Source organism: Piliocolobus tephrosceles, chromosome 2 (genome assembly GCF_002776525.5).
Source record: "Piliocolobus tephrosceles isolate RC106 chromosome 2, ASM277652v3, whole genome shotgun sequence".
NCBI lineage: Eukaryota > Metazoa > Chordata > Mammalia > Primates > Cercopithecidae > Piliocolobus > Piliocolobus tephrosceles.
This window is the reverse complement of record NC_045435.1, coordinates 66,948,863-66,963,114: the sequence shown is the minus strand read 5'-3', so window position 1 is coordinate 66,963,114 and position 14,252 is coordinate 66,948,863. Positions and strand designations below refer to the sequence as shown.

The 14,252-nt window shown below is 41.9% G+C and overlaps 1 protein-coding gene across 1 annotated transcript in view; it reads right to left on the bottom strand.

Moving 5' to 3' along the window:
* Nucleotides 1–11,485, bottom strand: part of FRMD4B (FERM domain containing 4B) — a 208,699-nt gene extending 197,214 nt beyond the window's left edge. The window contains exon 1 of the mRNA XM_023200208.2: nucleotides 11,010–11,485. Within this exon, the coding sequence (XP_023055976.1) occupies nucleotides 11,010–11,171 (162 nt within the window). The 5' untranslated portion in view covers nucleotides 11,172–11,485. The remainder of the gene's footprint in view (nucleotides 1–11,009) is intronic.
* Nucleotides 11,486–14,252: the final 2,767 nt, after the last annotated feature.

Genomic DNA, 14,252 nt, shown 5'->3' with positions numbered 1-14,252 from the left:
ATATGTGTGTATATGTGTATACATACCTACACATATACATACACAAATATGCATTTATTTTTCACTATTACCTTAGAAGACAGGTATAATATTAATATCTCCAATTTAAAAATGAGGCACAGACATGGAGTAACTTGCCCAGGGTTATACACGTGACGGGTAGCAAAGCTGGGATTTGAACTCAGGCAGTGTGTAGTTCTAGTGTCTGTGCATTTAAACCCCTAAGATTTACAAGGATTCCCTTGTGCTGATGCGAAACACCTCTATGATTTGACTTTGGAGATAACTGGGGTGACAGGAGGAGAGAGAACTCTCAGCCAGGTGTTTGTGGATGCTTGCATGTTTGCAATTAGAAACAAACAACTTCACAAAAGCTTGTCTTCTTTTGAAGTGGAAAGGCTACTTAAAGAAATAGACCAGGCAGTCTTACCAACTCTTTTTACTTTAGTTTAAGTGAGTTTATCAAATCCGGCTATGGTTACAGAGTTTGGTAGAGGGAGAGATGAGAGACTAGGAGAGCGCTAAAAAGAAATGTAGGTAAGGCCAGGCACGGTGGCTCAAGCCTGTAATCCCAGCACTTTGGGAGGCCGAGACCGGAGGATCACGAGGTCAGGAGATCGAGATCATCCTGGCTAACCCAGTGAAACCCCGTCTCTACTAAAAAATACAAAAAAAAAAACTAGCCAGGCGAGGTGACGGGCGCCTTTAGTCCCAGCTACTGGGGAGGCTGAGGCAGGAGAATGGCGTAAACCCGGGAGGCGGAGCTTGCAGTGAGCCAAGATCCGGCCACTGCACTCCAGCCTGGGCGACAGAGCGAGACTCTGTCTCAGAAAAAATAAAGAAACGTAGGTAAACATAGAAAAGGAAGAGGCTGACTTTAGGTAAGTGGCAAACTAAGTTCATCTCATTCAATGACTCAAGTGGATGAGATTAGGATTTAGACACATCTAAGCTCCAATCTTTGCTCATGAACAAGTTAATAAACAACTGTGAACAATTTCTGCATTTGCCAAATGGGTTTAATTATACCTACTTAACATCGTTAGAAGAATTAAATAAAATGGTGAATATAAAATGCTCAGCACTGTGTCTGACATACAGAGAAATGTTTATTAAATAAATATAACTGGCCAGGAATGGTGGTTTATGCCTGTAATCCCAGCACTTTGAGAGGCTGAGGTGGGAGGATTGTTTGAGGGCAGGATTTCAAGACCAGCTAGGGCAACAACAAGATCTCGTCCAAAAAAAAAAAAAAAAAAAATTGCTGGGTGTGGTGGTGCACCTGGAGTCTTAGCTACTTGAGAGGCTAAGGTGAGAGGATCACTTGAACCCAGAAGCATAAGACTGCAGTGGGCTATGATTGCACCAATGCACTACAGCCTGAGACACAGAACAAGACCCTGTCTCAATCAATCAATCAATCAATCAATGCTTAAGATGAGCCAGGCAACCTAGTGAAATCTTTATTTACATAATAAAGATTTTGTTTATTAACAACCCTGGAAGGTAGGCACTATTATTTCCTCATCTTACAAAAGATAAAATGCACCAAGAAGTCAAGTAACTTGTCCATGTCACACACCTATTAAGTAGGGTATTTGGGCTTAAATCCCAGTCAGAGTTTGCACTCTAGTATGATAACTTTTGGCTTAGGATCAAGTCTTTGCAAGGGGTCCAAATTTTTACATTTGAAGAGCTACTATTTCTCCATCAATGCTATCGTTAACCTTTATACCAAACTTAAAAGATCTTATTTTATCTTTTTATAGGTAAATAAACAGGCTTAGAAAGGGTAAGCAGCTTGGCTCAAGGTCATATAGCCGATAAGTGATGGAGATTTGATTTTTATCCCAGGTTCAGCTGACTCTAGCCCATTCTATTTCCCTATTTTACGAAGGACCTTTTCTCTGCTAGGTAATAAGCATCTAATCGAATTTTAATGAGACAAACTAATTCCTGTAAAAATATTTGCTGGCTACACTACCCAAGGGTAGCATGATGCTTATAATAACCAGGTCTTCTTAGCAGTTGCAAATCTCAGGGTCAGATCAGAGGACAGCTTACACAAATGGAAAAGATAGCAGTTATGGGGTCCTAGAGCCTTTGTGCATGAGGATATTGAGTTATTAGTACTATGGAGTGAGGGTCAGAGTTAGGAGGAAGAAAATTTAACAGTTTCCTGTCAGAGAGACAGAAATAAAGCAACTAAAAGTTGTGAGCCTGTTTGCTTTTCTAGTATCAATCAAACAGACAGTAGCATTAAGATGGTAGTGCTGCCTGATAAAATCCTGTGCCACAAAACCATGTGTCCACAGTGTGTCTACACAGTGGTCAGTGGGCCCCTTTCCTGGTGGCCATCCAGACTACAGTTCTTCATCTGGGTGGTGAGAGGAATGAGTCAAGGCTTCTGCAAACTTTAGAAGCTTCAAAGGTTAAGAAATTACGTGCATAAGAATTATGAACAATGCATATATGAAGATAATTTGCCAGACATCCATCCAACCATTCGTCTATCCATCCAATTGCCTACCCACCCACTTGCCCATCCAATCATCCATCCACCCACCCACCCACTTACCCATCCACCCATCCAAGCATCCATCCAACCAAACACCTACCTCTCTATCTTACCTACCATTCATCCATCCAACATCCACCCATTTAACAATCCACCCATCTACCCATTCATCCACCCACCCACCCACTTACCTGTCCAACCTTCCATCCATTCATCCATCCACTCCATTCCATCCATCCATCCATCCGTCCATCCATCCATCCATGCAATCATCTATTTAACCAAGCACCCATTTATTGGTCCATCCATATAACATCTAACAGTGTTTTTAGTGCTTTTAAATATTAATACATTTAATTTTTATAACCATCCCAAGAAAATAACTATTTGATGTAGGTACTATAATTGTTCACATTTTACAGCAGAAAAAAAAAAAAAAATGGAGCTTTGGAGAACTCACATAACTAGTAAAAGGTGAGTTAGGATTTGAACCCAAGCAGTATGAGTTCATAGACTTCATCTTTAAGCAGTAGGCTATGTTTTCACCCAATATTTTTTGAGTGAATGAATAAATGAACAAATGAAAAAATTGTATCTTTATGTGTCATTTCTCTTAAAATAAAGCAGCAAAGTTGTGGCCAGAGGCTGAGTGTTAGAGTCAGTGAGCATGTTATTCAAATTCCAACACTGTGACTTATTACCTATTATAATAAGTACATAAAATCAATAAAATGGGCTTCATAATATCATATGGAAGAGGATAAAGGCACAACATCGAATAAAGTGTTGACTTTATTGACTTGACTGCTTGTTAATCTCCATTTCAGAGTCTGCTACCTAAGGAACCAAATCTGTGTCAGCATTCGCGCTGTTCTGTGGCGAGGCAGAATTGGTTTGCCTGGCCCCTGTAGTTGGGTGGGTATGTGACCAGTTCTGCCAATGACTGAGAAGTGACATGAGCCACTTCGAGGCCAAGCATTTAACTGTCAGGACCAGACTCTGAAGAGCTCTTCACTTTCTATCAGGGCATCTGGCAATGTTTAGGAACATTCTGTGGGCCTGAATGACAATAATCAACCAAGCTTCCAGCCAACCAGTGATTGGATAGGCAGTATGAGCAAAAGTAGAGAAAATCATTGCTTTAAGCCACCAGGATCCTGGGGCTGTTTGTTGCCATGGCTAACCCCATCTATTCTGACTGATATACTGACATCACTACAACGGCCTCCGAGCTTCCCTTGCCTTACTGCTTCCCTATGCAACACTTCCCAAATCTATCAGCCTCACGGCTGCCAGTGGTAATTCTAAATCAACTCCTTCCTTCCCCACAAAGATCTCCCCATAAACATCAAAATTCTGAAGTACAGGGTCATTCAAGTTCAGGCATCATTCTCAATCAAAATCTGTCTTTGTCTCTCTATTCATCAAGGTTAAAAAAACAAAAACAAAAAACGCTCTTCATAATCCCCAACAAAAGTCATGTTCCATGCCTGAAATACCCTTCTACCTTCCTCCTACTTGTCTTTCAAAGATCAGCTTGAGTCACTCCCTCTAGGAAGCTTCCTTGGTCCTTCCCTTTTGCATTATTCCTGTCTGGTTTAGACTCCCTCCACTGATCACCTAAAAAGGCAAAGTCCTTTCATAGACCTTGGTTTCCTTAACTGTCTCCCTTACACGAAAACACATTTTCTGAAGGCAAGACAAAAGTCTATTTTGATTTTGTGTTTCTAACATCTTGGCATAGGAACTGAGACTTGGTGAGCCCCTGATAATTACTTTAGGTATGAATGAATGAACAAATGAATAAATCAATCTAGGACTCCAATCATTATATTTTATAGAGAAGGACCTAGTAAAGGTAAACTGAGGACTCATTCTGAAGATTTGTTTTTTAATTTCTAAATAATTACAATTTTTGTTTTTGTTTTTGTTTTTGAGACAAGGTCTCACTCTGTTGCCCAGGCTGAAGTGTAGTGGCAAAATCTCAGCTCACTGCAGCCTTAGCCTCCCGGGTTCAAGCATTCCTTCTGCCTCAGCCACCTACGTAGATGGGGCTACAGGCACACACCACCACACCAGGCTAATTTTTGTATTTTTTGTAGAGGTGGGGTTTCGCCGTGTTGCCCAGGCTGGTCTCGAACTCCTGGATTTAAGTGACCTGCCCACCTTGACCTCCCAAATGCCGGCATTATAGGCATGAGGTGCCACACCCAGCCATGACTAGGTTTTTGATGAGAAAATTTTTCCGTATTCCTTTAAGTTCTGTTTTTCTGTGATAGAATTATGGATTTTTCTTCCTCCAGTATTCTCCACCTCTTTTTTCTTGTCCGGGGATTGGCAAACTTGTTCTGTAAAGGGCTGGATAGTAAATATTTTCAGCTTTGTGGGCAATAGTCTTGTATCAGCTACTGAACTTTAAGTAGTTCAGACACAACTGCTCAATCTTGCCGTTATAGTGTGAAAGCAGCTGTAGATAACATGTAATGGATGAGCCTGGCTGTGTGCTAACAAAACTTTATTCACAAAAACAAGAGGCAGGCCAGACTTTGCCCGCAAGCTGTAGTTTGCTGACTCCCTTTCTAGTCCAACTAATTTAGAAGACTGTGGAGAGTGAAGGGTGAGGGCAAGCAAACTGTATACAGTATGAAATGTACAAGGGCTCAATAGGGAATTGTCCTTTGGAGGACTTGGCCTTTGCCAACCAGTGTGGTGAGACCCAGAGTTCAGGCATTACCAGTTTGTGGATCATTGGAGTCTTGGATATAGCAAGATTGCGTCTTCAGAGACCCTAGTGGGAGATAGCTGTGACCTTCTAGATTTTAACTGTGGGCTTAGCTAAAAGAGGATGTGCTCTACCGTGTGGAACACAGTCCAAATACCCAGGGTCCACCCCACATATGCTGCTGTGGGAAATTTTACAGTCTCTCTTACTTAGCATCCTCATGAAACATGCAAAAATGGGAATTCAGTTTCCAGGCCTAGAGGAACTAGTGTCACCTATAAAAGCAACAGTAATGCCCCTAGCTACCCTCTATCAAGTATCTTCTCTAAGTTCAGTATTAAATCCTTTACATAAACAAGAGCTAACATTTATTGAGCATTTGCTTGTGCCAGGAACAGTGCTAAGTGATATATATGTTCCCTCATGAATTTCTCACCCTATTTTATAATGCAGCTACTTCTGGTCCCCAACTTTTACCCAGGAGGAAATGAAGCTCAGAGAGGGAAAGCAATTTGTCCAAGGTCAGATTTGCTCAAGTTGAGCCTACAGACTCTGCTGTGTTCTGTGTTGCATGCTACCCCCTCAGGGCCAGCAACCTGCTTCAGGGGAGCTGATCCAGTCTCTTATTGGTCACTTAAATATCCCGGAGTCTGTGCAAGTTGCCCTCCTGTTGGAGGCAATGACTCCCTTCAGAGTTTGCAAGAAATTCTACCTTTGGGACGCTGGAGAGAAGGGGAAAACCTAATCCCAAGGAATAAACTGAGGGTTTTGTTAGAACATGTCATACTTAATAAAAAGCAAAGGGTGTTGATTATTTTTTCTGTAATATTCTGTCATCATTTTCCACCTAAGTTGTTTGTTAAACCAAATTAATTGCTATAACAAAACCCACCCAGGCAAGATATAAGGAGGATAGGCATATGGTTGATGAATCAGCTTTTAGCATGTAGCTTAAAGTGAAGGTGAATGCTCATGTCTGCCACTTTCGCCAAATTCAAGGCTTCACTTATAAAGTGAGTCTTTGTTCAAGGCAGCCTCAATGCAGCCTGAGCCTGCTTTTTATTTAGTCTCATTACTACAGAAATGCCTTATAGCTCGTATCTTAATTATTCATGGTTTGTTGGCAAATTAAGTTACTTGCTTCTCCAATATCTAGAAATGGAGGAAGTGTTCAATTCCAAAGAAATTATGCCTTCCTAGCTTTGCTGGCTTGACAATAATGTTGTTGGAAAATACTTTATGAATAGGTGGGAGATCTTATTTCACTTATAGTATATGAAAAAAAGAATACCCCCAGGAGCCTGCCAGGTATTTCATGTAATGGATACCTCCCTCCCCACCCTATTTCTCTCTAGAGTGATGAAGCTTTGGCTTTCCTTACAAACAAGACTATTCAGACTAGAAGCAAGAAAAATGACACCTTTTTATCAACAAGATCATATAAAATTTAGTTCAGTAAAATATGTAACTCCCTGGTGTGTGTGTTTCTAGTCCATATGCCTGAAAGCTGAGCAGTGCAGTGGAACAGTCCCCTCTCTGATTTAGAATTCATACTTATGGGATAGCAAAGGGGTATTCTTATGATAAGCCCCTTAACTCAAATTCCTGTGGCAAAATACGTACAAAAGTATTTGAGCATTAATCTTTGTACTTATCTTCAAAAATAGCTAATCTTTTTATGTAAAGAGCACTAGATTTGATATTCTAATGATGCAGTGGGCATTGTTGGTTGCATTTCAGCCAAGCATTTTGCCTTTCTTCCCTGGCAGCTCTGTGGTCTGAGGAGGGCCAACCTCACTCCTAGGTTTGAAAATGGATCCATTCCCCCGATAGCCTTAGCAAATCAATGCAATCCAGTGTTTCTTAACCTTTTAATTCATTGTTATCTGCTTAAGGAGCCTTTTTAGATTTTTGTTTGTCACCCCTCCTTATTTATTTATTTATTTATTTATTTATTTATTTATTTATTTAGAGACAGAGTCTCGCTCTGTTGCCCAAGTTGGAGTGCAGTGGTGTGATCATGGCTCACTGCAACCTCCACCTCCCAGGTTTAAGTGATTCTCATGCCTCAGCCTCCCGAGTAGCTAGGATTACAGGCATGTGCCACCATGCCTGGCTAATTTTTGTATTTTTAGTAGAGACAGGGTTTTGCCATGTTGGCCAGGCTGGTCTCGAACTCCTGAGCTCAAGTGATCCACTTGCCTTAGCCTCCCAAAGTGCTGGAATTACAGACATGAGTCACCACACCCAGCTACTTTTTGTATTTTTAGTAGAGATGGGGTCTCACCATGTTGGTCATGCTGATCTTGAACTCCTGATCTCAAGTGATCTGCTCACCTTGGCCTCCCAAAGTGCTGGGATTAGAGGTGTGAGCCACTGCACCCAGTCTAATTCCTCCCATTTTAATGTCACAAATATACTGTATTTCTGTTTATATATTGCATGTATATTTGTGCTTTATAAATAAAAGAAGTGAATTTTTTTGCCATCCCCCTCCTCCAAAATAATTTTTGCCTCCTTTGGGCCATTTCACTCTCATTGAGAATGCATAAATTGTCATCCCATACTCTGTGCCAATCAGTGCATGGCATCAGGAGTGGGTACAGACCCTAAATTGGAGTTCCAGCATGTAATCTGGGGCTTTTTTTTTTTTTTTTTTTTGGATAGTTGGAGGACATGAGAAATTCTTTCCTTCTGGATGTCTGGATATAAGGCCTGAAACTGCTGTGATTATCTGCTATTGTGAGGGAAGAAACCAGCTGAAGATAAAGCCAACACATGAGCAAGACCAGGACTGAAAGTTTGGTTACCCTGATCAAACAATACCTGAAGTTCATTCTACGCTAGACTTTTCAGCTGTGACAAAAGTCATTTCTTTTTACTCTGTAGGCAAGTTTGAATTGTGTTTTCTATTACAATAAAAAAAAATCCTAACTGATAGAAAAGATAACATTTATTGGATGTTTTCTAAACTCCAGGCAGCATGCTACATATCTTACATGTAAATTAATTCTTTTATCAACCTCTGTGATTAGTACTATTAATTTCTCATTTTATAAATGATGAAGCTGAAGTATAATAAGATTAACTTGCCCATGGTCATATATAGGCAAAGGTTGGATTAACTCCCTTGTCTATTTAACTTGCAGCCTAAGGTATTAATCACTTTATATTACCATCTTTTAGCTCTACACTATTAAGTCACTACTTTTTCACTTAATATTTGAAAAGCATTAAAAAATGATCTTCCTTTGCAAAGGATTATGTTGCACAATTAAGAATATTCAAAGGCTGAAAATATTTTTGAAAATCTTATTTTTGCAAAAGCACAGGAAATTTTCAACTTAGAAATCATTTTCTTCTAATTCTATATTCATAAAAGCCTTTGTTATTCATTTTCATTGATACATATTAGATGTACATATTTTGGGGGTACATGTGATAATGTGACACATTCATATAATCAAAGCAGGATAATTGGGATGGCCAACGCTTTAAATATTTTAATTAATTAATTTTTTAGAGGAGGTCTTCCTCTGTCACTTAGGCTGAAGTGTAGTGGGGTAATTATGGCTTACTGCAGCCTTGAACTCCTGAGCTCAAGTGATCCTCCTGCCTTAACCTTTTGAGCAAAGAGGACTACAGATGCATGCCACTACACCTGGCTGATTTTTAAATTTTTTGTAGAGATGGGGTCTCACTATGTTGCTCAGACTGGTCTTAAACTCCTGGGCTCAAGTGATCCTCTCACTTCAGCTTCCCAAAATGTTGAGATTACAGGCATGAGTCATGGTGCCTAGCCATTAGCTTTTCTTTATGCTAGAAACATTCAAATTATTCTCTTCTAGTTATTTTGAAATGTACAATTTATTAATGTTAAAAATAAGGAGTGGGGACTTATTATTTTTTCTTTTTTCTTTTTTTAAGAGATGGATCTCACTACGTTGCCCAGGCTGGCCTCAAACTCCTGGGCTCAAGGGATCTTCCTGCCTCAACCTTCTGAGTAGCTGGGATTACAGACACACAGCACACTGCCTGACTACCATTAATATTTTAGATGTTCTTATGAATTATGATATGGTATTGGCTCAGTCACCATCCATTTTATAGAAAAGAAAAATATATATATATTTTACTAGCTCAGTCTCTCAAATTGCTATAGTGCTTAAAAATTATCAATCAACCTTATAAAGAACCCATAAGGTCTCTGGTTTCTGGAATCTTTATTTTTGAATTGGTCAGTGACAGTATTAGAGATAAGCCATAAATCCTCTGAATCCTTGGGGAGTGAGGCACAGAGTCCCTCTGGTTAGCTACAATATTTGCGTTTCCTTTTTAAAAGTTTCTCACACATTAAAAAGAAAAAACAAAATTACACAAGGGGCACTTATTCTACAGACCAAACTGAACAGGGATTTCCCAAGAGAGGGAAAAAAAAAGGCTTGAAAGACAGACACGCTTCTGGCTCCAAAAAGCCAGGGAGCTATGCAATGTGGCCAGATGGGACATGTCCACAATTCCCTAATACTCTCAAACTCCCACATGCTGCCCTGGTTCCCAACCTACCTTTCATATTCCATTTCAAAATGCAAGATATCACAGATATGTTATACGAAGCAGAAGCAGTGAAAGCACAAGTTCAGATGTTCCTCATATTTTAACTAGGATGACAAGGGGACGCTGACTCTTTAGATTTCCATAGGCTAACCTTAGGTGCTGGTCTTTTCATTTTGTCTGATTGATGGAAGACTATGTCAAAATCAAGTGCTTGATCATGTATGAGACACAATATAATGAGATACAAATTCTAGACATATTAGGAACAGGGTCAACTGGGGGGAATCCAGGAACTGCAACAAAGCTATTCCACATCACAGGAAAGAAAATATGATGTTATGTTTCCACAGTAAACATCAGGTATATTTCTAATTAAACAATGCCGATTTTTAAAAATCTCAAATATATTAGCAACCAAAGCACAGAACTTTTAAATTCATAAATTACTGGTTTTGTTTTTTAATCCAGGCAAACTGCGGTCCCAGAGAGGATGAACAGTCTCCTAGTTGAGCAAAGTTGCTGCATTTTTTGCCTGCAGGAATGGACCGAGCAGAGAAATAAAGGGGCTGTGTTGTGTGACAGGGAGTAAATCCTAACATAAGCATTCCAACGTGGAGCCGGGCCACCCCTCCCTTCCCTAGCCTGTCATCCTCCTGCAAAGTGTTCACAATTTGTTGTCCTTCCTTCCAAAAGCCAGTAGACACAGAATCAGCTTTTCCTGGCTCTGCCTTACAAGTTGGGGCTGCCTGATGGAAAACTGAAAATCCAAAGGAAGGATGCAAATCCACCAAGGCCCCCTCTGCCAGCAAATTGGTGTGAAACCGTTGCTTCAGAAGCAGCCACTCCCAACCCAATGAAATTAAAAAGAAGGACTCATTTGAATGTCTAAGTGGCTTTCTGCAGACCCTCTGCTGCAAAGCAACAGTCTCCCTAGCTAAGCGCCAGCCAGTACACCATCGCTCTGTAACAGATGTCTGCAAATGCTGGGACTATCTCGCAAGTGCCCCCCATGCCCAATATGAAAAATTCACAAGCTCTGTCAAGCAATGGTTACCTAGAGCAGCATGCCGAGCGTTTGACCCAAGCAAGGGCCAAGCAGTCTGCTAGGAGTTTAAGAAGAGCTGGGGGGAGAAAATCATACAGGTGGAGCCGGCTTCCCACGAGTGCCAGGCATCCTGCTAGGGCCCTCGGGTGCCGCGCGCCCCGGCTCACCTGGTACACGTCCTGCAGCCCGCACCACGTCCGCAGCACCTGATGGCAAGCCCGCAACCTCTCCGTGTACCATCTCCGCAGCGTGGACACGGTCAAGTTCCACACGAAGCGGCTGCCGCTGAACAGCAGGTCCTCCACACCACACATGAACACCGAAGCCATGCCTCCTCCTTCGCTCCCAACCCGGGGGTCCCGGCTCTCGTAGCTGCAGCCCCTACCCCAGCGGCCCACCCGCCTGGGCTCCCGACGCCGACTTCTGCTGGCAGCCGGGGGTCAAGCCTGCCACCAAACTCGTCTTTCACCGTGCGTCCTGGCCAGGCTCCGGCGGCATGCCCTGGGATTGGGTGTCCGCCAGCCAACGGCTGCGACTGGCACACAGAAGCCCAGTGTCCACCCCCGCCCGCTCGCAGCGCCGAGCAAGCTGTGCTAAGCTCCACCAAGCTGGCCCTCGGCGCTCCCCGGGCACGGGAAGCCCTGGCCGGCGAGGACGCCCCCTGGCGCTTCCCCAGGGCGAGGGGCAGGGACGCACGCGGAGCAACTCTTTGCAGGCTGAGAGGAGAGCTGCATTTCAGCACACTTAGCTTCCACGTCTTGCGCGCGCGCGCGTACACACACACACACACGCACACGCACCCCGGCCGAGTAGTCTCCTAATCTGCCTCGGGGAACACCTTACTCATCTTGCTCTGTTCACACTGATAAACACCTCGGGGCTGCCACAGATGCAGAAGAGAGAGAGAGAAAAAAAAAATCCTCCAAACCATCCCTTTGGACCCTACTCCTGGGGGAATAGCCACGAATGTTTCCTTGGTTCTGTTGGAAGCAGGAGATGAAGGCAACAGTCTCAAAGCAACAGGCGGCCCTAGACCCTGCCTTTGCTCCTAACTCGAGGGTCTCAGAGAAAATGACAACCTTCTGTGGTTGCCAGCAGGAGGGCAGGTTCCCTCACACCAAGATGCTGCTAATTCTAAATTCTAATGCAGCAGTCAGGGAGGAAAACAGAGTTCTTGATCCCTTGTAAATAGCTTGCCTGTTACTACTGCTGGGAAACAGAAGCCCATAAGAGAATCGGTGGTTTAGTTCTGGAAAATTCAGCCTCTGGACATGTCTAACCTCACCTGCCAGCACCAACCTGCGTGGGTAGTTTATTCTCCACTCAAAACCAAAGGAAACTGTCCCACCACTCATGAAGTCACTAATCAATTTTATTTATTTATTTATTTATTTATTTTTTAAATTGTCCCTCAGGAATTGATACTGATTGTTGGAAACATTTGGAAAAGGGAGCTCAAAGAGTACCACCTACCACCAGTCTCCGTTTTCCTTTATTTATTTTTGAGACAAGGTCTGTTGCCCAGGCTGGAGAGCAGTGACTCAATCATAGCTCATTGCTGCCTTGAACTCCTGGTGAAGTGATCCATCTTCCCACCTCAGCCACTTGAGTAGCTGGGACTACAGGTGTGCACCACCAAGCCGGGCTAAGTTTATTATCATTATTATTATTATTTTAGAGATGGGGTCTCACTATGTTGCCCAGGCTGGTTTCAAATGCCTGGGCTCAAGCAGTCTTCCAGCCTCAGCCTCCCAAAGTGCTAGGATTACAGGCACGACCCACTGTGGCCAGCCTCTATTTTCCCTTAGAAAGTATGAAGATTTCTCATAGCAAAAGTGCTGCAGCAAATTTCAGGATGGAGTTTTTTCCTGAATCCATCTGTAGGTCAATTGTCTGTATTTTCTTGGCTGTTTCACACCTGGGTTGTTATCTGTGCTATTAAGTGGCACCAAAAGGAAAGGTAAGTCACCAAAGCTTTTCTCCTGAACTAGCCCAGAAGACTCCAGAACAGATTATCGAGAAGTAAATCAGCTTGATTTCAGGTATCAAATGTGCTTTTAGAATCTTAATTCAGGTGAAACTCAATCAGTCAAAAGACGAAGAACACAAAATCTGTCCTCAAAGTGCCTGTTGTTTTCAGTGACTGTAATCAGAAAACTTTTAAAATGACATTTGTTTCTTTAATAAAATTGCCTAAGAGTTTTTGTTGAATTAGTTAATAGGACACAAGACTTGACCGAAGCTTTGCAAAGCTTTCTTCACAGTAAATCTTCTCTATGTGCCATCACTATTAGTATGGAGAGTTTTTTTTTTTTTTTCAAGATGATGGTAATGATGAATCTGAATAGATTTTACTGAATCAAAAGAACATGAACTCAGTTTGAAAAAGAAATGTCATCATGCTGAATGGAAAACTACAGAACTTCAAAAATGGCCTATTAGTATGAGCAAATGGTGGTGGTACATTTCTTTTTTTTTTTTTTTTTAATGATGCAGTTCGACTGTGTTCTCGGAAATGTGGGGCAGCCAAGGGAATACCAGAATAAAACCTACAACAGGGTCAATTACCTCTGTCTCATGACACCATCCTCTCAGAAGAGAGGCTCTAGAAACACTCTGGCTGTTGGCTATCTGTGTGTAGGTCTAATGTCAGCAGTCACTTTCAAATTCCATCATTCTCATTCAAGGTTTCCAAAGTCAGGGCAATTTTTTAGAAGATAGGATGTGGTATAATAGGGGCTCTCAAAGTGTGGTCACTGGAGGACCAGTACCTTTAGCATCACCTGGGAAGGTGCTAGAGACGCAAGCTCTCAGGCAGCCCAGGAATCAGAAATTGTGGAGGGTGAGATGAGTGATCAGAGCTTTCATTTGGTCTCTGGAGAATTCTGACTCATGCTAAAATTAGAGAACTACAATATGATAGTATGGTGATTAGAAGCTAAATCTCCTAAAAGAGACACACCCGACTTCAGATTTCTGCTTCTGAGGAACTGTGAGACCCTGAATAAGCTCCTTAAATCCAAAAAGTCTCAATGTCCTCATGTATACAATGTATTATCAGTATTCACTACAAAAAGTTCGGGGAAAATTAAGTAAAATATTCTGTATAAGGTCTTTAGCACAGTGTCTGGCGAAGGGTAAGCATCCAAAGAAAACCAACCACCATCACCTCCCAAATCACGAATTGTTTCAATTTTTTGCACTCAGATAAAATAGTATAAGCAAAATGTGGGTTTTTAAAAATATAGATGTAGTGGGTATAAGTGCAGTGTTGTTATATGGATATATTGCATAGTGGCAAAGTCTGGGCTTTGAGTATAGCCATCACAGAATAATATACATTGTATTCCTTAAGTTATTTCTCATCCTTCATCCCCTCCCACCCTCTTGACCCTTCCCAGTCTCCATTG